Below are 26,810 nucleotides of genomic sequence, written 5' to 3' on the forward strand. Positions count from 1 at the left end.
TCTACTTTGGTGTGGTGCTTTATCATCTAAATGACTGATGAGATTTAAAATGGAGTAAAATAATAATGTATAGAAATACAGAGGGTGGGGGAAGCTGGGTGGTGGCAGTGTCCACCTTTAGTCCCAGCGCTCAGGAGGCAGAGGCAGGCTCATCTGTGACTTCAAGACCCACCTGGCTACAGAGGAATTCTAGAACAGCCAGGGCTACACAGGGAATCCCTCTCTCTCTCTAAAAACTGAAAAGAAAAAGAAAAAAAAAGAAAGGAAGAAAGAAAAAATTAAGAAAAAAATCTGATTGTTACTGAACTGATAAGAAGAGTGTTTGACTGACTACAATTAGTTCATTCTCATTTTCTACAGTCGTAATAAAAACCGGGAAGAGTGAACTGAAAAAAAAAAATCTAAGAGAATTAGCACCATGTTTGCGGCTAAGGACATAAAGGTGACGCCTAAGAAGTCCTGCTCTACCCACCAGCTCCGTGAGCCCAGGTACATTCCTGGTATACAGCACATGCCCCTCCACTGGATGGCAGAGGGAAGGGCAGTCCCTTCCTGGATTATAGCTGACAGAACAAGATATGGCTTCAGTTTTGATTTGTGAAATGTCTCAGAGGAATCAATCTCTCTCTCTCTCTCTCTCTCTCTCTCTCTCTCTCTCTCTCTCTCTCTCTCTCTCTCTCTCCAAATTATTAATAGAGTTTGATAAAGCCAATTACAGGAACTAATATTTTTTCATCTGGTACATGACAGTATTCCAATGCATTTTAAAGCTAATAAATCACCTCTGTTTATAAATAACGACAAATACAACTTCTTACAGGCTAGGCTTTCTATTTGTGCCCAGAGCATTCACCACAAGACACCTGAGAACAAAAGTAAGTGTTTCTCCTTGTTTTGATTTTGAAGGTGACTTTTATTTAACTGGGAATTTGAGGGGGGAAAAAGTTAATCTAAGGGGTTCCTCGGGCTGTTTCCCCTGAACTTTTATTCCCTGTGACATTCTGAAGGGCAACATGCCAATAACTTGAAGCAATAAGGGTCAGCATTTCACATGAACCCCAATTCCTGCCCTCTAGCGGGGAGGGGCTTAAGTTATACATGAAGATGATGCCGGAGAAAGAAAAGTGTGGTTTCCAGACTATTTACCAGATCCTGAAAGATAACAGGGAGGGTTTAAAGTTACAGGGATTCAGAATTCTGGTTAGGACAAGGTTTGATGACTATGTGTGGCGTATCAGTCATCAGAAGCATTACAGGAATTGAAGTTCTTCTGATGACACAGTCTGAACAGTCCTGGGACAGAGCAGGGACAGTGACATCTCACTAAATGATAACAACGGCAGTCCACAGAGAGAAACAGCTTAAGTAGTAATTGTGCTCTTTAAAATTCCTGAAGATGTGGCCCTTTAAGTGGATGTCATCCATGAAACCTAAAAATTCATTAAGAAAGAAGTGATTGTTTCAAAGATAGAAGTCATAGACCATAAAAATCAAAATGACTGTGTTGAATTTGGATTCCGATAAATACCACTAAAACAGATTATCAGTTGATTATCTGCTGCACCATGCATGTTTCCCCAGTACCAGCCTCTAACAGTTCTCTTCTGATAAAGAGAACAGAGTACCGGCCTTGGCCAATTTGAAAATCATTAGGAAGAGAGTGACTAAAACTGTAGGTTACCTGGAGGTCGTGGTGCACACCTTTAATCCCAGCACTCAGGAGGCAGAGGCAGGTGGATCTCTGTGATTTCGAGGCCAGCCTGGTCTACAGAGCTAGTTCAAGAACAGCCAAGGCTACACAGAGAAATGATCTGAAAAAATTGTAGAAGGTTGAAAGTATAAAGCAAATATAAGATAATATTATTGCTGCTGTTACTCTAATTAATGATAACAGCTATGACCAAACAGATCTTTCTGTCAATTGGCAATAGATAGTAGTCAAAAGAGGAACTTTCCAGGATATTGTGTGACAACTGGATAGGTGAATGATACAGCTCAGTTAGATAATAAAACTCTCAGTAGTAGAAATCAGTATAGTTTGGTGTCATGAGCTGGGCATCTGACCATGGCTGAAAACAGAACCGGGGAAACTAAGCAAGAAAAGCTACCTGCCCGAGGCCAACCCTGTCAGGAGTGAAATGTTCACTCTCCAAGAACTTTTCTTCCTGTAGAAGCCCCTGTGGGAGGGTCACTCACGGGAAACCAAATAGCCGTCTTCATGAGCACCTCCCTCTGCATGCCAAGGTGTGAGGATGTCAGCTTGGGCTCGGGGAACAGGAAGTCTCGGGTGTTTTTTTCATAGTAGGCCAACTCTTCCCATGCTAGAAGGAAAGGACAAAGGGCAGAAGTAAATGTCTTCTACACGTCTCAAGTTTACGAAAACAGAGGCTCAGATGGCGTGCGAGCTAGCTTCTATCAACTTGACACAATCTACAGTTACCTCAGAGGAGGGTTCCTCCAAAATGCCTCCTTGAGACCATGCTATGATAGACTGCACCCCCAAACTGTGAGTCCAAATAAACCCTTCCTTAGGCTGCTTTTGTCAGGATATTTTACTGAGGAAACAAGAAACGCAGCTAAGACCGAATGCTGGTACCAAGTAGGATTGTTGCTGCCATCAACTTGATTGTGCGGTTCTCGGGTTTTTAAAACAGGATAAATGTAGACGAGTTTGGAACTTTGGACTAGAGACTCTTTGATACTATAAGCATAACCTAAAGGACCATTATAGTGAAAACTTTGAAGCCAAAAATGCTGAAAGGAAGGGGTTGGGGATTTAGCTCAGTGGTAGAGCGCTTGCCTAGCAAGCGCAAGGCCCTGGGTTCGGTCCCCAGCTCTGAAAAACGAAAAAAGAAAAAAGAAAAAAAATGCTGAAAGGAGAGCAAACAGTGGGGGCCCAACCCATGAGGTTTCAGACAGCAGCAAGGCCTCTGTCAGAAACTGGAAGGCGGCCATTCCTGTGATAATCTGAGCAAGTCTCTAGTTTCATTCTGCGCTTACCCTGAGAACTTGAGTGAATTTTAAAGATCTATTTATTTATTATATATAAGTACATTATAGCTGTCTTCAGAGACACCAGAAAAGGGCATCAGATCTCCTTACAGATGGTTGTGAGCCACCATGTGGTTGCTGGGAATTGAACTCAGTACCTCTGGAAGGGCAGTCAGTGCTCTTAACCACTGAGCCATCTGTCAAGCCCCGAATTTTAATTTAAAGGTAATAGACTAATTCTGTGGAGGAAATGTCAAGACGGGAGAAGAATCGGGTTGTTGGTGAGAAAGCACTTGCAATCCCTAAGGGGATGACTGTTACGGAGGAGAAACCTCCTGGACTGCGCTGAGACAACAGGGAGGGTGCCCTGAGCTCAACACTCCGCCCCCTGGAAGATTTGTCGTACGAAGGTTCAAATGTGATTGAAGTTCGTCCTTCCTAAAGTGAAGAAGGTCCCCTTCTCCTTGAAGGCTCCTAGCTAGGAAAGTGCTTCCCAGGTCATCATATTTACGTCGACACAGCCACAGTCCAAGGGGGCCAGGCTTCACCGTGAGCTGGCTTGCTGCCACCTGCTACTGTGTCTTGAGTCATGAACCATGCAAGGTTGAAGGTGTCATGAAATCCTGTTCCATAGTTTCGGAGAACAGCTGAGACCAGTAAAGGTCTCAGGGTCAGAGTCCCTTGCAAGGCAGCCAGAAGAGGGCACTGTGCGAAGCTGTGAAGGGGACGCTGTGAAATGTGAGGACTTGATTCTACTGCAGACCTCAAGATGCAGGAGAGGCCATGACGGTAAGGAATCCACCAATGGTCGTTGTGGGCATGGAGGGGAAACAAACGGAAAAGGTGTATGTAATGCAGGTTTCATATCTGGAGGGTTGGGGGGTATCTAAGCCCTGTGGAGCACAGACAATCTCATGGGCCCTGATGCTGAACGTGGAGCTGTAGGGCGTGATGTTTTCCGTGCTGATTGGTCTCTCTTTGACCACTCCTTCCTGTACCCTGACTCTTGCACTTCTAGGATGCGGATGAGAATGTGAGGCCATCCTATGTTGGAACTACACGGCTTGTTTTCTATTTTATAGAGACTCATAGTTGGGAGATCGCCTTGAGTCTCAGACAGAGTCTGACCTGCTAAAGACAAAAGGGACGTTTGAAGGCAGATTGTGTTTTGCATTGTGAGATGAATTTGAAGCTTTGGAGGGAAGGGATGGGAGATGATGATTCAAAGCGACATGTTGGGGTGAGTTTGGAGAGACTCTGTGGTGAAATGGTTTCCTACTTTTCCAGAAGACTCCATTTTAGTTTTCAGCACTTGTGTCAGGAGTCTCACGACTGTCTATAACTCCAGCTCGAAAGGATCTTCTGGCCTTCACAGGCACCCACACATCCATAGCGTATAGTCACACAGATACACACACATACATAAATAAATAAAATAATGAATGTTTAAAGATGATATATTTGGAGGACTGGAGAGACGGCTCAGTAATCAAGAGTGCTGGGTGCTCTGCTCTTCTAGAGGTCCCAAGTTCGATTCCCAGCAACCACATGGTGGCTCTCAACCATCTACAATGAGGTCTGATGCCCTCTTCTGTTGTACCTGCAGATAAAGCACTCATAATCATATAATATATATGTCTGGATATCAAGTTGACTAGAGCAGAGTTAATGATGGTTAATCTCTATTGTCAACTTAATGAGACAGAATTATCTGGGAGAATGACATCTGGGCACGCCAGAGGTTATTATCTTGTTGAGGTTAACTGAGTAGTACAATTTACAGACTGTGGATGGCACCGATCCCTGGGCTAGGATCCTGGGCTATGTAAAAATAAGAAAGTAAGTTGAATACAAGCACTTCTCACTCTGTCTCTTGACTGTAGATGCAATGTGACCAGCCAACCCTGGGACTTCCCCTTGGTGATAGACTATAACCTTGAATTATAAGCCTCAATAAACCATTCCTTCCTGTGTTGCTTTTGTTAGAGATTTTATCACAGAAAAGTAACTAAGATAATGCTGAAATGGGGATTAGTTTCACCAATTAGAAAACTAGAGGGCTCCAAAGTTTCTTAAAACGGTCTTCCGAGTTGGCACAGCAGCCAATGAGGAAATGTCAGCACATAATGAGATATGACAGAGCCTGGGTAATAACCAGTGAGCATGCTCAGACTGCCTAATCTAATAGGTCAAGTAAAGTGGCTAGAAGCACTCAGCATGCTCAACCAGATGATGGCATAGACAATGACATCATCGGGGACTTCAGTAAACGTGTTTTCCCCTTTCACAAAAAAAAAAAAAAAAAAGGATTATAAGAAAAGACAATTCTAGTAACAGTACGAGTTTGAAGACTATCTTGTGCTTCTAGAGCACATGACAGTTTATCACCATGCTTCCAGATAGAGTAGCTCACTGATTCTCCTTGAGACTGAGAGTTTACCTGTCATGATGTCACATGGCAAAGTAGGCATTCAAAGCTAGGTCTGCATGAGGTCTTACTGCCTTCTAATGGCCATTATTGACTGCGGTGGAAAATTGAGCTGGACTTGCTAGAGAGCATGAAAGCTTAAGCCTTAGGAGATTGATAAAAAGAAAGCACCAAGTCACAGTCATGTAGAGTTACACTGCTCCCCGTGTCTGTCACTTTTTCACACCTTTGTGAGCTGAACAACCAACAAAGTCACTGACTCTCAGTTATTCACTGCAGTAAGCTCTTCGAAGATCTGAGCATGGCTACCGTATCCCTAACCTGATGGTCAACTGCCCTACGTGTGTCTGAGAATGCTGTAAAAACTATCAGACAAGAATATATTATCTACAGCAAAACAAAGAAGCAACGGGCCAGCTGGTAAAAGAACTGGTCTCCGAGAACCAGAATGTTCCATATGACCCTACTTGAGACTTTAGGCTAACTCCGTTTACTCAGTTAATACCGAAGACCATTGCTGCTGCCACATGCCACATTGGTGTGATCAACTGATTTATCTGCACAGCATCTGGTGCTGAGTGAAACTGTTAGTTTTTTCAGTAATTTAAACTGAGTGCCACTACAGTCGCAGTCTGAAACTGGAGGGCTGTGAACATGTGAACATAAAACACGCACAATAAGGCTCCCATTCTGCATGGGAGTAACCCATTCGTTATAAACGGAATGCATGCTGCCAGCTCAACTATTCAAACAGCTATTCTTACAACCTCATAGGTAGATATCTGTGTCACAAGAAAAACACGTACGTCCAAGCACTCAACGGGGTGAATGAGACAGGAGGATCACGGGTTCAAAGCCAGCCAAGGTTTGACTAAAAAAAAATAGTTCAAAAACATATAAAATTCTAGAAAGTTAGTACTTCCAATATCCTATGAGTAGTATAGATAATTATATATGGGAGCCGTCTGTGTTACCCTAACACTAGGCACATTTGCCATACTAAGTGTGTTTTTAAAAGTCTAAAAGAATACACAGTAAACTGTCATAAAGTATCCATCAGGAATTGTTAATGAGTAGGCTCTACCTACTTTTACTCTATATAATCATTCGTGAGTTGAAAATGTTCTCAATATTCGATACTGGGTATTTTTAAATTAGTACAAAATTAAGTAATACCAAAATAAACATGACCCTATTCTATTAACATAAAATGTAACTTGCCAATTCACAGGGTTATATGTTTAAGCATAAAATTGGGTCAAGCAAGAAAAAAATTATGGAAAAAACCTCAATGGCCTGGTTTTAGCCTGTTTTTTTTTTTTTTTTTTTTTCCATTCAGTGAGCATTTCTAGATAGCGGGTAGGAGGCATTGCTCTGTATTCTCTGCCAAAACCAGTAACTCTCGAATGGAGAGCTGCATACTGTTTATTCAAGTATCTGTCTCTGGATTAACACCATAATCTGTAGATACTGCTATTTAGGTGCCTGTTTATCCCTAGGTTGACACCATAACACTAAAATTGTGTAAAGCTAGGGACACCTTGATCACAGAGTGACACTTGCGTGCCCAGTGTTCTCATATTCACCCCACGCACGCAAGGCCTCATCTCTGCATTCACACTGCAGCGCTGGAACGGCTGCACCTGGACTCACACTGGAACAGCTGTGTGCATGTTCACAGCACTGATCCCCACGTTCACACCACAGCGCTGGAGCATCCGTGTACAGATCCCAGGCCGTAACAGTCAAGCGCCTAGCCCTAATCCGCACTATAATGTCCAAGTGTCTGTTGCTAGATTCACGCTGCAATAATCTGAGGGCTCATCCCTGTATTCTTAAGAGTACAGAGTTCTTATCTGTTTACAGGGCTACTTTTGCAAAACAAACAAACAAACAAAAAAACCAAGAAGCAGATGCCTAGCACCAAACCCCTCTCCGGAGCCCCTGGCCGACCCCAGGGATATTCAATTGTGCACAGAAGCACAACCTTCATGGGAAGCCTCTACTCAGTCCTCCCCACTCTAGCGGAGACATCTATCCAGCTCATCAGTCTCTGCTCAGTAACTGTCAGGAAGAATAAAGTTCACTTGAGAAAAGGTTTAAATGGTGCAATGAAAGAAATACATGTGTATTGATCATAACTGGTTAAAGACTTGAATAAATATATTGTAAATTTATAGCAAAGGGAAATTCTTGCCTCCAAACCTCATTCTGCAAGCAACCAAAAACAATGAGGAAGCCGGGCAGTGGTGGCCTGCACCTTTAATCACAGCACTTGGGAGGCAGAGGCAGGCAAATCTCTGAGTTCTAGGCCAGCCTGGTCTACAGAGTGAGTTTCAGGACAGCCGGGGCTACAGAGAGAACCCCTGTCTTAAAAAAACAAAGCAAAACAAAAACAAAAATACAGAAAACAATGACTATGACTAGAAGAAAAACAAAAACAAAAACAAATCATAATATAGGAAAAATGAAACTTTTGACACACCATATCTGAATATAAGGCAGCATAATATGATACAACATTTCTAAACAAATTAATATACAACTCAAAAGTCATAAATTCAAATGATAATGCCCTGCTTGGACAAAACAGGAGAAATAGGCACGTTCTACCCTGCCAGGCGAGCAGTAGACCATTAGAAACGGTTCAGTCATAAAGAAAACTGAAATCTTGTCCCCATTCATTCTTTCAAGATGAAATTGTTAGTTTAGAAGTGTGTTTGTTAGCATATTACCTGGAGACACTAGCTGTACTAATTCAAACCTGGTTAGGAAGCCTAAGAAAGAAGAAAATGAGATTTTAATATTTAATTTTAATACTGCAGAGAATTAAGTAAATGCTAAATTAAAAACACCGTATCTCATTTAGACTACTAATAACAACAATATAGCTGGCCCTCTGTATTCACAGGTTCTCTAAGTGGAGCTTCTACAGCGATCTTTCAACCACCTGCAAACAGAAAACATTTAAAAAGTAATTGCATTGTATTGATATATATTCCTTCCTCATTATTCTCTAACTTAGGCAGAATAACAACTTTGTCCAAAACTTACAGTATATGATATAGAGATAATCCAAATTATGTGAGATATGCACACACAGACACTCACGCATAGGTTATAAGCAAATTCTATGTCATTTTACTTATGGTCCTTGAGCACCTATGTACTTTGGTATGTGAGGAGGTCCTGGAACCATGTTCTCAAGGGTGCCACAGAGCAAGTATAGTTTGAAATACGCGCCATAGCAACAATGAAACAGACTTTGGTAAAGTGACGGAGTGGAGCAAAGTGAGTTTGGGTCTTACTTCCTGGAAGGCATGCAGCATTTTGTCTCTTAAAAGTACATTAGGGGCTGGAAAGATGGCTGTGTCAAGAGAGCACAATGCTCTTGCAGGGGATACAAGTTCTGGTCTTAGCTCCCGTGTCAGGCAGCTAACAGGTGCCTGTAACTCCAGCTCCGGGGAATCTGATCCCCTCTCCAGCCTTTGTGGGCACCTGTGTGTGTGTGTGTGCGCACACACACACACACACACACACACACACACACACACACACACGGCACACAGACACACATCAATAAAAGTAGGCATATTCCCAAAGTACTATAGAAGCAATGTTTCATTGTAAAGCTATTCAACAATACAGGTGCTATTTACCAATAGAAGAGTTTAGCTTGTCTAAAATGCATGCTATTTGACTATACAAATATATATTATTATGTTCCTTGAGATTAAAATATTTTTAAAGGTGCTGTCTAAAACATCTGTAAAGACAAGACTAAACTTTGAATCTTGGCCGGGAGGAATGGATGACTCAGCAAATTAAAGCACGTGTCACTCAAGCCTGATGATGCGAAAAAAATCCTCAGAACCCCCAAGCAAGAGATAACCACTCCTAAAAGGTATCCTCTGACTTCTACATATACACCCATACTCACATACCACACACACACACACACATACCACACACACACACACACACACACACACACACACACACACACACACCACACGATAGCTAAAAGCATGCTGGGGCTATCACAATGCCTGATTCAAGTCATACCACAGAGCCACAGTAACAAAACCAACAGAAAGGATCATGTCAAACGATACAGTAGAACGGAGTGTCCAGGAACCAGAATACACAGCAGAGAAGACAACTCTTCAACAAATGGTGCTGGCGAAGCTAGAGAACCACTGACAGAGAATGGAGCTCTATCCTTACCTCTTGTCCTGCACAAAACACCAATCAGAAAGACAGCAAAGGGCATAATATAAAAGTGATACTGTAAGGGGAAACACTTTAAGATACAGGGAAAGGTAAAACATTTCTGGAAACAGTGCCAACAGCTCAAGAAGTGATACCAGGAACTGACAGATGGGACTGCCTGAAATTAAGTCTTCTGCATAGCAAGGGAAATGAAAAAGAGCTAAAGAACTGAAGAGAAATCTTCACCAGCCATATATGTATAAGGATTAATATCTAGAATATATAAAGAACTCCCAAAACACCAAAAAATCAAACAACCCAATCAACAAATGAGCTAATGAAAGGAGTGCACAATAGTTAAAAGATGAAGTACACATTAGTAATAAGCACGTGAGACAGGGCAGGTGTGACAGCACACACCTGGAACCCAGCACTTAGGAACTAGAGACCGGCAAGTCAGGAGTCACGGCCATCCTCAGCTACATAGTGACCTTGGAGCCAGCCTGGTCTACATGAAACCTAGTCTCATAAACATGAAAAAATGTTAAACATCTTTAGACATAAAGAGAACACAAATTAAAACTACATAAAGATTCCCTCTCTCACCAGTTAAACTAGATACCAAGAAAATAACAAATGTTGGTAAAACTCTGGGAAAGGGAGGACCATTATACATTACTGGTGGGAATGTGAATTAGTCCAGTCAATATAGAGGTTATCCAAAAAACAAAACTAAAAAAAAAAAAAACAAAAAAAGGACCATATGACCCAGCTTATATCACTTTTTTGGTATCTACCCAAAGAATCCAAGGCAATATACTACCAAAATACCTACACCAAAATATTCAATGTTTACTCTAGTGCTATCCACAATAGCCAATCTAGAGAATCAGCCCAGCTGATCCCTGACAGATGAAGAAAGCACACTGGACATACATAGTGGAGATTTGTCCGTACTGCTTTGGTTATGTTTCTATTGCTGTGATAAGACACTATGACCAAGGCAATGTATGAAAGAAAATGTTTAATGTGTGTCCCAGAGAGGCAGAGGGTGAGTCCATGACCATCACGGCAGGGAGCGTGGCAGCAGCGGGCGGGCAGGCATGCAGGCCAGCGGGCATAGTGCTAGAACAGGAGCTGAGAACTCACATCCTGATCAGGAGATGCTGGGAGTGGCATGGGTGTTTGAAACCTCAAAGCCCATCCTCCAGTGACACATCTTGTCAACAAAGCCATGCCACAAAATCCTGTCCAGGTGGCTCCAACTGACAGGGGGACAAGTATTCATTCAAATATATAAGCCTATGGTACTATTCTTATTCGAACCACCACACAGACGTAACAAAGAATAAATGTAAGTTATTAGCAGCAGAAAATAGGTGTGACTGTAGATCACCATATTAAGTGAAGGTCAGACAAATATTAGATATTTCCTTTCATTAAAAGTCTTAGGGGGTTGGGGATTTAGCTCAGTGGTAGAGCGCTTGCCTAGCAAGCGCAAGGCCCTGGGTTCGGTCCCCAGCTCCGAAAAAAAGAAAAGAAAAAAAAAAAAAAAGTCTTAGGATTCTAGATAAAGAAGACATAACTGTTTCAGAGACAGACAATTAAATTAAAAAGTAGGAAGAAAATCTGAATAGGCATTTCTCCAAAGTACTCTCAACCCTGTTAGCTATTAAAGGCATGCAAAACAATGGTTAAGAAAGCACTTCACACCACAGGCTTCAACACACCTGTAATCTCAGCACTCAGGAAACAGAGAGAGGAGTTCGAGGCCAGCCTGGGCTCTGGGATTTGCATTCGATAGAAGGGTAAGAGAAGCGTAAGTAGTAACTGTTAACAGGTGTAAAGTTTCTCTTTGTGGCGATGAAAATGTTCTAATCAAATGATCTGACTGTTGCAAAAACATCCAATTAATGTTTATAATAACCGAGCAGAAAAATGTCATCCAGAAAAATCATGTCTATCCTACAAAATTTTGTTGCATTTTGTTTTTAAGACAATCTCATGTAATCCAAGCCACCCTCAAGCTAGCTAGGTTAATCCTGAAGTACTGATCCTCTTGTTCTTAGAGATCCAGACCTTCTAAGAACTGGAGTTAAGAGTCCTATACCACCACATCTGGTTTCACATCTATATTAAGAAGGATTATAACAATTTAAAATAGTGATTATAACAATTTAAAATAGTGTAGTAGGCAGTAAGATGACTCAGGGGGCAAAATCACACAAGCCCAAGGACCCAAATTCTAGCTCAAGAACTCAAAATGGAAGGAGTGAGCCAATTCGCCAACACTGTCCTCTAACTGTCTCAAGCACACATTATACACTCACACCCATATTCATAGACACACAATAATAATTGTTATCATTTTATTGATTTATTTTAATTTAAAAAATAAATTATTATTATTATAAATTAACATTTTTAAAGGTTGATGTGATGACATCTACCTATAATCCCAGTATCCTGACAGAGGAGGCAGGAGAAGAAAGTTCAAGGCCAGCTAACCTCCATTGCAAGATTATGTCTCTAAAAATCAACCGAGCAACAAAACGATAAATAAAACATGAACTAAATTTCACCGTAGAATTTCCCTAAATTGAAATATTGATCAAACACAGAAACAGCACACTTGAGAGGCGGCAGAGTCCTGTGAATTACATAGGAGTCTTGTTTTCCTCCTAAGTACCTACTTTCTAAAAGTTCTGCAACAGCTCCAGGATCCATTGCCTCTTCAAAAACCTACAGAGAAAACCAGGGAAAAGAAATTTTCAAAGTTTTACTAGAAGGTATTTCCAGAAACCGTACTTTATGTTCTTCTATGGGATTAGCACACATGAAAATCAAGCCATGTAACATTTCGGCATTCGACAGGAACATTTTTAAGAAGCATGTGGTAAAAGTACAACAAATGGCTGTAGCACGGATGAATTAAAATTATCACAATGATAAGGGCAAAGAAATTTGAGCTAGCTGAGTCTAGCATATGCTTAAAATGCCGTCCGTTTGACCTACTCCACAAGCAAGCATGTCTTGCATCCATGTGGGTCTTGAGTGCATAGAAAACATTCTGCGTACAGCAGAATCAAGTGGTAACTAGATGACTTCTCTGTCCGTGAAATTGGCCATGCTACACGGGAAGACAAACAGATTTTACCCATGTGTAACACCAAAGACAAGCAGTGTTGGGAGCGACTCCACCCATTGAACATGGGAAAACCATTACTGTGGCACCTTAAACATTGTCAGATCTGCGGGGTTTGTTCCTGAAATAAAAGGTTCTGAGACAGCACAGAGAAAGAACAGGGCCTTCTGAAAACAAAAGGTTTCCAGCAGTTCTTCAGTAGTACCTTTAACCTTTAACCTTCTGATTTAAACAATGTTTAAGGTTAAGCATGGTTCAAACGCTGCCTGAGGTTTTAAAGCCAGGTCCTCTCTCAGGACAAAGACTAGACACTGTTTTGCCTACTCGTGTTTACTAAGTCAATGCAGGTAACGTTTTTCCCCTAAACTATTTCAATAATTCCATCCTTCCATTTCACACCGTTATCCATTGGATGGTATCCCTGTCCAAACTCACAGGTTGACATCTAACACTAGTCTTTCAGAATATGACCTTATTTCCAAATGGGATCAATACAAATACGCTTAGTTAAACTTTGAATGAGGTCATAATGGAGTAGCTTGGGCATTTAACACGTGATCAATGTCTTTTATTTTCCAAGTGAGTATTTAAGCATATACGTTAAAAATACACCGCAATAAATTCACGAGTGCACTCGAGAAGGGAAAAAAAAAAATCCAGGAACCATACAGAGCCCAATCAAAGTTTTCTCTTCTGACATGCAACCCAGAGAAAGCAAATGTAGTTACTTGGTTAGAGCGGACAGAGCCAGCAGAGGTCACGAACCCAGCAAGGGCACCTGACATTTCTGATCAATGACAAGTCTGCTTTTGTTTTACAGTTCACCCATATCTTCTTTTGCCTGAAAGAATCAGAGCTCCTCTGGCTAACGCTCAGAATGTTTTGAATTCCACGTGCTAGAGAGAGGATAAATGTTTAAATGGTACAAACTGGAGTTACAGTGCTATAAACCAGTGTTTCTCAGCCTTCCTAATCCTGCAACCCATTAAAAGAACTCCTCATAGTGTGGTGACTCCCCAGTCATAAAATTATTTTCATTGCTATTCCGTAACTGTATTTTGCTGCTGTTATGAATCATGTGGGGTTTTTTTTCGATGGTCTTAGGCAACCCCAGAGAAAGAGTCAATCTTTCCCAAGGGGTGGCAACCTACAGGTTGAGAACCAGTGTTATAAACCAAAGACCTAGCTTCCATCACACCACAGGAAGTAGCGTGGTCGCCACCAACATTCTTTTCTGACGTCCAATCTCCAGTGCTGTGAGACGGTAAGTTTGCTGCTTGTGGGTTACTTCTGTATGTCAGTTCTAAGAATCTTCCCTATCTACATGTAAGGGCTGATGGTCTTGGGGAACAACCAGTCAGCCTCGTCTATTCAAATACAAGGGCTTGTGAATTCTTATGAGGAATTTGTTTACCCAAATGCTTTTAAGTTATTCAAATCTAAGCCATGCGAAGGGCTTGTGGGGGAGGGAAATGCTTTTGCCACTCGCTAACACATATTTTCAGCTAAAGAACGGAACAGATTGCAAGACACCTGGAACTAGAAGAAACTAGAATATGAGCCTGAACAACTTTTGTTTTTAGAAAAAAGAAACATGGGGTTGGGGATTTAGCTCAGTGGTAGAGCGCTTGCCTAGGAAGCGCAAAGCCTAGGTTTGGTCCTCAGCTCCGAAGAAAAAAAAGAAAAAGAAAAAGAAACAGTTCCATGGTATGATTGACTAGTAATCTCAGGCTTTCCCACCCGGCTGGAGAAAAGCATCTGAAGTGTGACTTTTCATCATTCTCCTTTTAAAATACAGAGGAGGTCGGGTTAGGTTAAGTGTCCAAGGTGTTCACGGATGTGTCATACCCTGTTTGCACAATTTTGTCTCTATGCACTTCTTACATTTCTATCTTAGAAGTCTTGTACAGGGCCAGGAACTGATGAGTGGGGGAAATGTTGGTTGGGGGTGGGGGTGGGGGGACTCTTCATTTTCAGCACCTACTTATCTACTTCACACCATGTCCATCACCCACATATGGCCAGTAGGATCATCTGGGTTCTGACTGTATTTTCCGGGATAATAACCATTTACTCTTCTACCCCGACCAGCTTGGCCTTTTCAGACACACAGGCTGCTATTCTTTTAAATGTTACCATCTTCATCGTTTCTTTCATCCTTGGATTGGAAAGAGATAGGTGGGTTTCTGGAAAGCATCTTCCAGACTTTGGAATGGATGTGATGCAGTCTTCCCTCAGTCTTCCCTCGCCCTAAAAGCCCACCTTAGGGACACTGGACAAAACCATTAGGTTAACTAAAAATTACTCCAATTTCATCTCCAAATCCAAAACCAAAACCTTAGGGTGTTATTCGAATAGTCTACAGTGTACTGCAGTGGGGAGCCCTGGCCAGTGTTTTTTCCAATTACGACTGCATGCATTGGAATGGAATCTAGCCCTATTACTGTGGTTGTATAACACGCACATGACTTAAGACAAACTCAGAAAATATGAACAGCTTTCTTATTTAGCTACAGACTTTCAATAACCAGGTATAGCTGATTTGGTTATAGATTTATTTTTCCGAGCTTAAGAAAGTTTTTCGGAAGATCTGCAGTTTATTAATAGCCCCTTTCATAAATGCAATGCAACTAACTGTCTCTAACACCTCCCAGAACATTCAGAAACGCTCTCTGCTCTAGTTAGAAAATGCCATGGGACTTCCCAGAATAGAAAGCATCCACCAGGGTATTTAGCACTCAATTGACAGAACTTGGCTCAGGCCTGCATAGCAAAAAAGCAAGACTTCCAAACTGCGATTTCTGCCTCAAGGCCGCTTTGTGCTTTTTACACTGTGTTAAAAAGGGAAATAAGATGTACAAAACCCCTATCCTTTATAATGACGGTCTAACTGGCGTCAGTCAGCAAAACCCACTGAGAAGTCAAAATCACCTTTTCAAACCTCATGCTCTGTTGAATCACAATAGGGAACACAGAGGGAAAGCAGTCTGTCTCCAGGTACTGATTCAGAAGGTAGACTCCAAGGTACACAACTTCCTTGTCCGGCAGGAACACTCCCGGGCAAGAAATCTTAAAAAGAGGAGGAAGGAAGTCAGATTTTTTGTTTTTGTTTTTGTTTTCGTTTCGTTTTGTTTTGTTTTGCAGCGGGGCTGTTTATCCTAACCTCCCATAGCTCTGAAATGACGCCATCACTGTGTCCTTCACCTGCACTTCCCAGCTTCTCCATCCTCCCACCTCTCTCAAGCTGGCTCTCCCGGTTCCCTCCCACGTCTCCGCCAGGTGTCACAATCGTGCTCTGCGGCTCCTCGGCCCGCCCTCCGGGATGGCAGTGCGGAAGCGGAAGAGGCTGCCGGGCCGGGAAGCCTGTCTCCGGTCTGGCCGGGTCCCCGGGACCGGCCGCCTGCCGCGATGCCGAGCCCCCGGAGGACTATCGAGGGACGGCCGCTAGGCTCCTCGGGCGGAAGCAGCGTCCCGGGCAGCCCGGCCCACGGCGGCGGCGGCGGCGGCAGCGGCGGCGGCAGCGGCAGGTTCGAGTTCCAGTCGCTGCTGAGCTGCCGCTCGGGCGCGGACCCCGCCTGCGCCCGGCTGCGCGCTTCCGACAGCCCGGTGCACCGGCGCGGCTCCTTCCCGCTGGCTGCTGCGGGCCCTGCACAAGCAGCTCCTGCCCCGCCGCCGGAGGACGCCCGCATGAACTTGAACCCGTCCTTCCTGGGCATCGCCCTGCGCTCCCTGCTGGCCATCGACCTGTGGCTGTCCAAGAAGCTGGGGGTGTGTGCTGGGGAGAGCTCGGCCTGGGGCAGCGTGCGGCCCCTGATGAAGCTGCTGGAGATCTCAGGACATGGCATCCCCTGGCTGCTGGGCACCCTCTACTGCCTGCTTAGGAGCGACAGCTGGGCCGGGCGCGAAGTGCTGATGAACCTGCTCTTCGCCCTGCTGTTGGACCTACTGCTGGTGGCTGTGATTAAAGGGCTGGTCCGCAGGCGCCGACCGGCGCACAATCAGATGGACATGTTTTTCACCCTCTCTGTGGACAAGTACTCCTTTCCCTCGGGTCACGCCACGAGGGCCGCCTTGGTGTCGCGGTTCATCCTGAACCACCTGGTACTGGCCATTCCACTGAGGGTGCTGGTGGTCCTGTGGGCCTTCGTCTTGGGTCTCTCCAGGGTCATGCTTGGGCGGCACAATGTCACTGATGTGGCGTTTGGCTTTTTCCTGGGCTACATGCAGTACAGCATTGTGGATTATTGCTGGCTGTCACCCCACAATGTTCCAGTTCTTTTTGTACTGTGGAATCAACAGTGACCCCATCTCATTGATTGTTGGCACCACGAGGTCTGAAGGACTCCGCGTTCGAGGATTCTGACCTAAGCCAGAGCCATCCAGTTGTCCCTCAGACATTTTAGGCGCCTTTGAGAATTCTGGGACCCCACTGTCTTGACATGTTCCTAGACCGGAGCACATGCAGGCTATTACTGAACACCGCCATACTAGAGAAACAAAGCCTATTGTGTATGTATTTGACAGCTGTTTATCCACAAGACAGCTGCAAACAAATCAAGCTGGCTGATTATACTTTTGCTATTTACTTAAAGTTGACCGAATAGTGTTAATGAGCAATTCCTTCCCCGCCAAAGAAAAAAAAGATGTTATCACTTGTAAATTGAATTTTAAGAGCCACTAGCTAAACCATGTGCTATTCCCAGCCCTTTACCTGCGGTAGATTTTAAACAATATTTTTAAAGTTCAAGACAGAGTTCTTTTTTCCAGTTTACCCTCTGAACATCTGTTGCCGTCCTTGGAGCTTTTTCTTTATCCTGATTCCTTAAACTCTCCCACCTTCGCGGACTTGGTAGTAAAAAGAGGTTCCACAAAGTACTTGCCTCTCTTCTCCCTGTACCTCTCGAACGGTCTTTAGATATTTACTTCCCACTGCGCTTTCATGTTATCTTTTAGCATTCATAGAACAAGCCGAGATGTCGAAGAAGACATACTCAAAAGGTGGGCTTGTCTAAGGTTCCCACAGAAATGTAAGTATGAGGCTACTGTTTCATTCCCCAATCCTGTTGACAAGTAGCATGCCAGGAGGGCAAGAAGCTGACCTGCCCGGGAGAGTCAGGGGAACTTAAGAGTTTGGGTGGAGGCTGTCCACAGATGGCAATGGCTGGGGACAGGAAATGAAGCCCTGCTGTCTGTCATGTCTACTGAGTACAGCAAATGATCCTCAGTTAAGTAAAACATTGAAGAGCGATGTGGTTCTTTTCTGTGCGTCTTCATAGCTTTCCTGTGCACCACAAGGATGACTGTGTCCTCCTTTTCCTATCAGTCCCACTTCGCTGTATCCAGCTCATTTTAGGTAACAGGACTTGAAACTTTTCAGGAGAGCCTATTGCCCTTCGTGAGCAATAGGTATAACTCTTAAATTTCTGTTTACATTGAAAGCTGTTCATTCATGGTGATTCCCCCACTCATAAGACCAAAGATGACCAAATAATATGGTAGACTCTATTTGTCTGACCTAGAAAGACCAAAGAGGGTATGTTCATTAAATCTGTAAATGCTGCTGTGTCTGGAAAAAAAGCCTTTAAATCACTGGTGAAAGTGGCGTCATCAGATAATCTTACTGGCCAGTTGTTCTGGCATTCAAAAAAAGGACTGTGGACTATGGTCTAATGTTCAAGGATGTGGATGGACAGGACTGTGGAAAATGGCAGTGAGAAACTGGTTCTCCGTTGGAGGAAGTAGGGTTAGGTTTAGGACCTTTGCGAGTGGGGGTCAGGCACACCAACAGGAACAGCTCTTTCGATAAATAAAACAGTTATCACATTCCCACAACAACCTAAACACAGACTACCTCTTCCCTTACCAGATCTGCTGAGCTGTGAGGTTCTAAGAGGTCTGAGTGTGTTGTTTAAACTTTTGGAGATGGTTTTTCATTATAACATTCAAGCCAGACATTTGAAAGTGACTTCTTATAGTGTCCCCAAGTCTACTAACTGAGGGCCCACCTTCTAGTTTCTAGTTGCACTTCTGAAATCCCATGTTTTGTTTGCTGGGACCTGAGTTTGCTGGCTTTTAAAATACAGATGAGATCAATTTATCTGACTTCATGAGTAATCCTAAATTCTCTCGAGTAAAAACTGATTTCTATGTTAATTACTTGTACAATGAAGGATACCTTTTAAAAAAAATCGAAATAAATTAACTGGTAATGTTAAATGGTCTGAGGTGAAGTCTTTCATTTCTGCTTTGCCGTGAGAGAGATCACTCGGCTTCTTGTGGATTCCTTCCTCATCCTGAGCACTTGAAATTGATACAGCCCAACTGAAAACTGTCAGCAAAATGGAACCAAAACCAGGACAGGACCCTCTCGTTTTCCTTGCATTTCTATCCATTCAGGGAAACCTTACAGTTTACTGATTGCACAGCGTCTAGCCGAATTTCCATGCCATATCCTGTTAGCATCCACTCACTATGTAACTATGGTATAAACTGCCCATGCCAGTCTTGGAGGACAGGAGAGCAAAACAAGAGGAATGGCTGACTCCCGAATGGGAACAGCAAAGACACCTGTGCCCCTGCACCTCGTTTAAGGAGTTGGTGGGTTATTACAGAGTGTTTATCGTTAGATTGATTACCCTGCTGAAACTGGCAATCCGAAGCTAAGGGAACAATGTCAAAGGTGGAGATTTTAAAAATGATATAATCGTTGATTACTTAAAAAAAATAATTTAAATTCTTTCACAAAGTATTTTTAAAACCAAAATCCTGCTGGAACCTAAGTCAGGATTGTTTTAAAGAAGCCAAGAAACACGTTGGTTTTGGAAAGAAAAGTGAAAGACGGAACAGATTGAACTGAGTTTAAAGGCTAAGAGGTCCAAGGGAGAAATGTGAGGAATCTTAGGGACGGAAGGACAGATCTGTCCTGAAAGGAATGTGCGGAGTAAGCAAAGGAGAACTTGGGGTTAACGCGGTTGGCTAGCAGGTGTCTTACCGCCCGGATTTGGAGCTCCACCACCACCTCCAGAGGCATCCTTCCTTCCCTGTGCACCGCAAAGATCCCTTTGTGCTGAGCCTTGAACCAATTATTTCTTAGTTTACATCAAGGCAAGTGTTTTTCCAGAAGCTTCCCTAACCCCTACCCCCTCCCCTTTGTTCCCCCATCAGTGCTCCCGGCCCAGGTCCCTCCCACCGGGATGGGTAGCTCACAACAAACTTTGGAGTGTAAGCTTTCAGAAGGCGGATGCGTCTGGTTGCCATGGACACTCAAACGCTCAACCTTGCTCAACCTTCTCCTCTGGAACTCCTGGGAGGCTGAGACGCAGGCGTGCTTATGCTCTGCTGGGAACCCTGGTGGTGGCCTGGCCCAGCGACTGTCTAAAGGCTTGGAAACCTGTCCTCAGATGTTAGGAGTTTTTTTTCCTCTCTCTCTCTCTCTCTCTCTCTCTCTCTCTCTCTCTCTCTCTCTCTCTCTCTCTGGACACTCCGTGGTCCCAGTTATTGTGTTCAAATGTTTAACAGTTTCCATCCCCAAAGTGGAATGAGATCATAGCTCCGTTGTGTAATCATTTTTAATGGCTACGGGGCCCCAGACACTGGGATTCCTGTGGACATTTCTATTTAGCATAGTTCTCTGTTCCCTAGGGGACTCTCTTGCTTATTAAATGTCCTGTCCCCTTCTTTGCTCCAGAAAACATGTTCACCGGCAGTAGATTGAGTAGTGAACTAACTACAAATAGGTCATTGCTGAAGAGACTTAAGTTAGGAATCTCAGATCTAGAAGAAAAGTCGTCAGTTCCTCTTCCCTGCACTGTTCAGCTTTCCTAGTAGTTTAAAGCGAACATTGATTGCACCACCTCCCAGGGGGTAGTTATTGCATTTGCCAAAGCAGCAGTTACACTGTAAATCAGGCAGAGTAAGATTTAACTGGCAAGAGAAATCACATCTTCCCATTGTTATTTTAAAAATAATAAAACAAACAAAACAAAAACAAAAAACAGCAGACAGGAGGAGAATGTGGGTGTATTTTAGCCAATCAAGAATTTCCTGAAAGGTCTATAGAGTAAATACATACGTATTCTTGTAAAACGAGGGCTGGACCATGTGGTTCAGTTGCTAATGTTTGCCTAGTATTCATCAGACCCTCCTCCTAATAGTGCCAAGCATATGCAAACCACCACAAATATCTAGTGAGTTTGAGGGTCAGCCTGGACTCCATGAGACCGTGACTCAAAATAGAATTTTAAAAACTGTCGTGTGATTTATCATTGATACTTTACCTTGAGGGCGTGTGCAGTTGAAACAGTACAGAAAGGTGTCCCTAAAAGATACTGCTGAAGATATTCCCTTCAGAAGCTACAGTTTTTCTTTGAAGGCAAGCTCAGTGTGATGAAGGACACAGCGTTCCATCTGTATCCAGTTCCCAGTACTCTCTCAGCGCACAAAGACAGACACGGACGGGTTCCTGGCTCTCCGGATGCCCAGAGCACAGATTCGTCACAACAGTTAACTGGTACAAGACCTGTGATGATGTCTTCACAGGGACATCACCAATGATAATACTAGTGTCTCAAAAACAAGTTGATAGTTAAACTTCTAGAGGTAAAAGAGAAGGGAAGAATCAGTTCCAATTGAAGATCTGCACAGAGGTGGGCATGTTGCATGTGGTCATTTCTTTGAGGACAGTGTTACTTGTGCTTTACAGCTTCAGACCAGGAAACCAAACAGCCTTTCCCCCAAGGCTACATAGCCTATCACAACAGTCATGTCTGAGTCCAGGGGCTCTGCCACCTTACTGCCGCCAAAACACAGAGGTTATTGGTCCCTAGAAACACTGTCCCATCTGCACACCCTGTTTCAGTCTTTCTATCTCTTGATATTACTAGGCTCTCCTAGCTCGGTCTTACTAGACATACCTCGATAGGACAGCAGAGCCCTGATTTCTTCTGAATTCCCTTGGACTACCTAGCCGTTCTTTTTGTCTGTGTTTTCTCTCCTTTACCTGGCCAAGTAGAATTTTTATAACCCTTTGTTTAACCCACTGTCTTTTATCAAGGTGACCCTCAATATACATACCAGTTAACACATACACATACACATAACACATACATACAGTTTACATATGCCACCAGGTCTCTAACTTGTCCCAATCCTGAACAACATATTACCCAAGTTCACACATGTCACCCAGGTCACAGATATGTGGAAGATGCTGCATCCATAATGACCCAAGCCCATCTTGCAGATCATTCCACCCATGATGCTGCCATCTTGGATGGAGACCAAAGGAAACCATTCAAGGATGGGAATGCCACCAAGTTAAGTAAAAAATACGGCTTCATCTCCAATCTAGCCACCTGTACTGGGTTGGTGTTTTTGTCAACCTAACACAACCCTACATATATCTGGGAACGACCTAATTGAGAAAATGCCTTCAGAAGACTGGCCTGCAAGCAAACCTGTGAAGCCTTGTCTCGATTAATGATTAATGAAAAATCAATTGATTGATATACCCATTCTGGGCAGGTGGTCCTGAGTTGTCTAAGAAAGAAAACTGAGCAAGTGTGTAAGCAGGGCTCCTCCATTGCTTGTGCTTCCATTCTGCCTGGAGCTCCTGCTCTGACTGACCTCAGTGACAGGATGTGACCTGAGAGTCGGAAGGAAGATGAGATAAACACTTTCCTCCTCGTGTTGACTTTGCTCATGGTGTTTTATTACAACAGCAGAGACCTAAAGACAGTATGTTTCCCAGAGTACTTCTGCAGAGCAGCGTGATGGCCTCAGCCTCAGCTTTGAAGGAATGACGCATAGCCCATCCCAGTCATATCCTGACCACAAAATAGAAAACAAAAGCATTCCCCAAATGGGATTTTCCAAAGAGTTAATTAACCAGGATTATGAATGTGACAAACAGGTCCTTATGATGGGGATGTTTCTTTTAACCTAAAACAATGAATTAGTAACCCAACGTCATAAATGCTTCTTTTCAAATAATAAAAACAGTCCCTATGAGGACAGAAACTTTTTTTTAAGGAACAAAAGGAATGGGTGTGAGGAAACATATAGGTGGGAATGGAAATAAATACAATGTATGAGTATTCTGTGGCTACTGTAACAAATTTCTGTATTCTCAAGGTGTCTTAGGGTTTTACTGCTATGAGCAGACACCATGGCCAAGGCAACTCTTATAAGGACAACATTTAATTGGAGCTGCCTTACAGGTTCAGAAATACAGTTCATTATCAAGGCAGGAACATGGTAGTGTCCAGGCAGGCATGGTGCAGGAGGAGCTGAGAGTTCTATGTCTTCATCTAAGGCTGCTAGCAGAATACTGACTTCCAGGCAGCTAGGATGAAGATCTTAAAGCCCACACCCACAGTGACACACCTACTCCAACAGGGCCACTCCCTGAGCCAAGCAAATACAAACCATCATACGGGGCCTTAAAAATTGTATTATCGGAGAGAAACTTGAAGCAATCCCACTAAAATCAGGGACTAGACAAGGCTGCCCACTCTCTCCCTACTTATTCAATATAGTTCTTGAAGTTCTAGCCAGAGCAATAAGACAACAAAAGGAGGTCAAGGGGATACAGATCGGAAAAGAAGAAGTCAAAATATCACTATTTGCAGATGATATGATAGTATATTTAAGTGATCCCAAAAGTTCCACCAGAGAACTACTAAAGCTGATAAACAACTTCAGCAAAGTGGCTGGGTATAAAATTAACTCAAATAAATCAGTAGCCTTCCTCTACACAAAAGAGAAACAGGCCGAGAAAGAAATTAGGGAAATGACACCCTTCATAATAGACCCAAATAATATAAAGTACCTCGGGTGTGACTTTAACCAAGCAAGGGAAAGATCTGTACAATAAGAACTTCAAGACTCTGAAGAAAGAAATGGAAGAAGATCTCAGAAGATGGAAAGATCTCCCATGCTCATGGATTGGCAGGATTAATATAGTAAAAATGGCCATTCTACCAAAAGCGATCTACAGATTCAATGCAATCCCCATCAAAATACCAATCCAATTCTTCAAAGAGTTAGACAGAACAATTTGCAAATTCATCTGGAATAACAAAAAACCCAGGATAGCTAAAACTATCCTCAACAATAAAAGGACTTCAGGGGGAATCACTATCCCAGATCTTAAGCAGTATTACAGAGCAATAGTGATAAAAACTGCATGGTATTGGTACAGAGACAGACAGATAGACCAATGGAACAGAATTGAAGACCCAGAAATGAACCCACACACCTATGGGCACTTGATTTTTGACAAAGGAGCCAAAACCATCCAATGGAAAAAGATAGCATTTTCAGCAAATGGTGCTGGTTCAACTGGAGGTCAACATGTAGAAGAATGCAGATCGATCCATGCTTATCACCCTGTACAAAGCTTAAGTCCAAGTGGATCAAGGACCTCCACATCAAACCAGATACACTCAAACTAATAGAAGAAAAACTAGGGAAGCATTTGGAACACATGGGCACTGGAAAAAATTTCCTGAACATAACACCCATGGCTTATGCTCTAAGATCAAGAATCGACAAATGGGATCTCATAAAACTGCAAAGCTTCTGTAAGGCAAAGGACACTGTGGTTAGGACAAAACGGCAACCAACAGATTGGGAAAAGATCTTTACCAATCCTACAACAGATAGAGGGCTTATATCCAAAATATACAAAGAACTGAAAAGTTAGACAGCAGGGAGGCAAATAACCCTATTAAAAAATGGGGTTCAGAGCTAAACAGAGAATTCACAGCTGAGGAATGCCGAATGGCTGAGAAACACCTAAAGAAATGTTCAACATCGTTAGTCATAAGGGAAATGCAAATCAAAACAACCCTGAGATTTCACCTCACACCAGTGAGAATGGCTAAGATCAAAAACTCAGGTGACAGCAAATGCTGGCGAGGATGTGGAGAAAGGGGAACACTCCTCCATTGTTGGTGGGGTTGCAGACTGCTACAACCATTCTGGAAATCTGTCTGGAGGTTCCTCAGAAAATTGGACATTGAACTGCCTGAGGATCCAGCTATACCTCTCCTGGGCATATACCCAAAAGATGCCCCAACATATAAAAAAGACACGTGCTCCACTATGTTCATGCAGCCTTATTTATAATAGCCAGAAGCTGGAAAGAACCCAGATGCCCTTCAACAGAGGAATGGATACAGAAAATGTGGTACATCTACACAATGGAATATTACTCAGCTATCAAAACAATGACTTTGTGAAATTCGTAGGCAAATGGTTGGAACTGGAAACTATCATCCTGAGTGAGCTAACCCAATCACAGAAAGACATACATGGTATGTACTCATTGATAAGTGGCTATTAGCCCAAATGCTTGAATTACCCTAGATGCCTAGAACAAATGAAACTCAAGACGGATGATAAAAAAAAAAAAATTGTATTATCAGCTGGGCATGGTGGGGCACACCTTTAATATGAGCACTGGCAAGGGAGAAGCAGGTGGATCTCTGTGAATTCCAGGCCAGCCTGGTCTCCAGAGTAAGTTCCAGGAAGGTGGCAGAAGGGCTCTACCCCTGGAACCTTTCAGTTCTTCTCCATTTCCAGCTTCAAAAGGTTGCTGGGCCTCCATGGCTCAAAGCTCCCTTCTTCCAGCTTCAAAGTCAACAATACCAAGTCAAGTCTTGCATATGCTGCCTTTGTTTTGACTCTGTTCTTCACTTTTTGTGATCTTTATCATTGGTCTGGAGTGAGGTTTAAAAGCAGTTACTGCTCTCACGGAGGACGCATGTTTGGTTCCGACCACCTATGCTGAATGACTCACTGATGTCTGTAAATCAAGTTCCAGACGATCTGATATTTCTGGTCTCTGCTAGCACCTCCATTCACGTGCATACACCCACACACAGACACACATACATACACATAATTTTAAAATAAGATAAAATTTTAAAGACCTTTATGATCACATTTGGACTACTCAGAGTATCCAAGATAATTCCCCAGTCATAAGGTTGGTTAGTTAACAACCTCATTTCCACGTGAAATCTGAATATCCCCTTCATTATCTAAGATAACCTGCTTTCAGTCTCCATGATCAGGATATGGACAGCTTTGGGCACCATTATTCTGCTTACAATATACAACTTCCCAAGAAAGTGATTCGATAATGTCTATCAAAATTTTTAACTTGGCTCAGTATTTCTGCTGTGAGGAATTTAGCATGTAGATATATTTTCACAAAGAAACCATGAGGATGCATGCTGAATTGTTAAGATATTTTTAAAAAAATGGGAACAAATGTTCATTGGGTGGAGACATTAAAACTGATGGATAGTAAAGAGCATTAAAAAAAAGAAGGGAGCAGAGCTGTTTTAACAGTAAACAACCTCTAAAAAGAAAATAAACGTGTGGTACGGAAAATATATCGAGTACACTGCCATTTTGAAAAGAATGAAAATACAATGTGTATAATTATGCTTAGAGTACTCCAGGGTCGGTGGGGGAGGGTGGACCATCAAAGACACTTAACATATAATATAACTTTGGAAAGAGCCTCAGAGTACTTGAAAGGAATCTGGCTTTTCATTTAATACTGTTAGATGCCGTTAAGTGCTATTTTCCCCCAACAACTTCTATTACTGAATCAAAAAGAAAGCAGAATCGAAATGATTCTTACAAAACCAGAAAGAATAGAAAAGAGAAGCCTGAAAACATGAGACCCCGCTCCTTCTACTACTGTAGCCGCTGTCTATGTATTCCATGGCACAAAACACCGTGCGTGCAAAAGTGTCTGCTACATCTACCTCCAGGGCAGGGGATTGTGGCCTATGGTCTCCAGATGTTTCAGGAGTCACACCCCGTGAAATAGTGGGCAACCTTTCCTGCATGTTCAGATATATGTTGTTCCAGAAGAAAGCCTGCTGGTTTTTTTTTTTTTCTTTTTCCAGAGCTTTAAAGGATTGTCACATCGGGTTACAGGACCACTGCTGAGTGCTCGATGAGCTAACACCCAGTTAGTTCCTGCGTGAAGTATGTGGAGTGGAGAGGCCACCT

The 26,810-nt window shown here is 42.9% G+C and overlaps 2 protein-coding genes across 2 annotated transcripts in view; one reads left to right on the forward strand and one right to left on the reverse strand.

The window, feature by feature from the left end:
* The window catches only part of Spata6l (spermatogenesis associated 6 like), a 41,767-nt gene extending 21,841 nt beyond the window's left edge, over positions 1-19,926 (reverse strand). The window contains exons 1-5 of the mRNA XM_032891772.1: positions 19,768-19,926; positions 15,708-15,845; positions 12,325-12,373; positions 8,155-8,196; positions 2,197-2,321 (exon numbers count right to left, since the gene is read on the reverse strand). Of these exons, the coding sequence (XP_032747663.1) occupies positions 2,197-2,321; positions 8,155-8,196; positions 12,325-12,373; positions 15,708-15,845; positions 19,768-19,806 (393 nt within the window). The 5' untranslated portion in view covers positions 19,807-19,926. The remainder of the gene's footprint in view (positions 1-2,196; positions 2,322-8,154; positions 8,197-12,324; positions 12,374-15,707; positions 15,846-19,767) is intronic.
* Plpp6 (phospholipid phosphatase 6) lies at positions 15,982-18,992 on the forward strand. The gene has a single exon (XM_032891771.1). The coding sequence runs from the start codon at positions 16,185-16,187 to the stop codon at positions 17,076-17,078; it is 894 nt and encodes a 297-aa protein (XP_032747662.1). The 5' UTR covers positions 15,982-16,184; the 3' UTR covers positions 17,079-18,992.
* Positions 19,927-26,810: the final 6,884 nt, after the last annotated feature.

The sequence above is a fragment of the Rattus rattus genome, chromosome 2, assembly GCF_011064425.1.
Source record: "Rattus rattus isolate New Zealand chromosome 2, Rrattus_CSIRO_v1, whole genome shotgun sequence".
NCBI classification, from domain to species: Eukaryota; Metazoa; Chordata; class Mammalia; order Rodentia; family Muridae; genus Rattus; species Rattus rattus.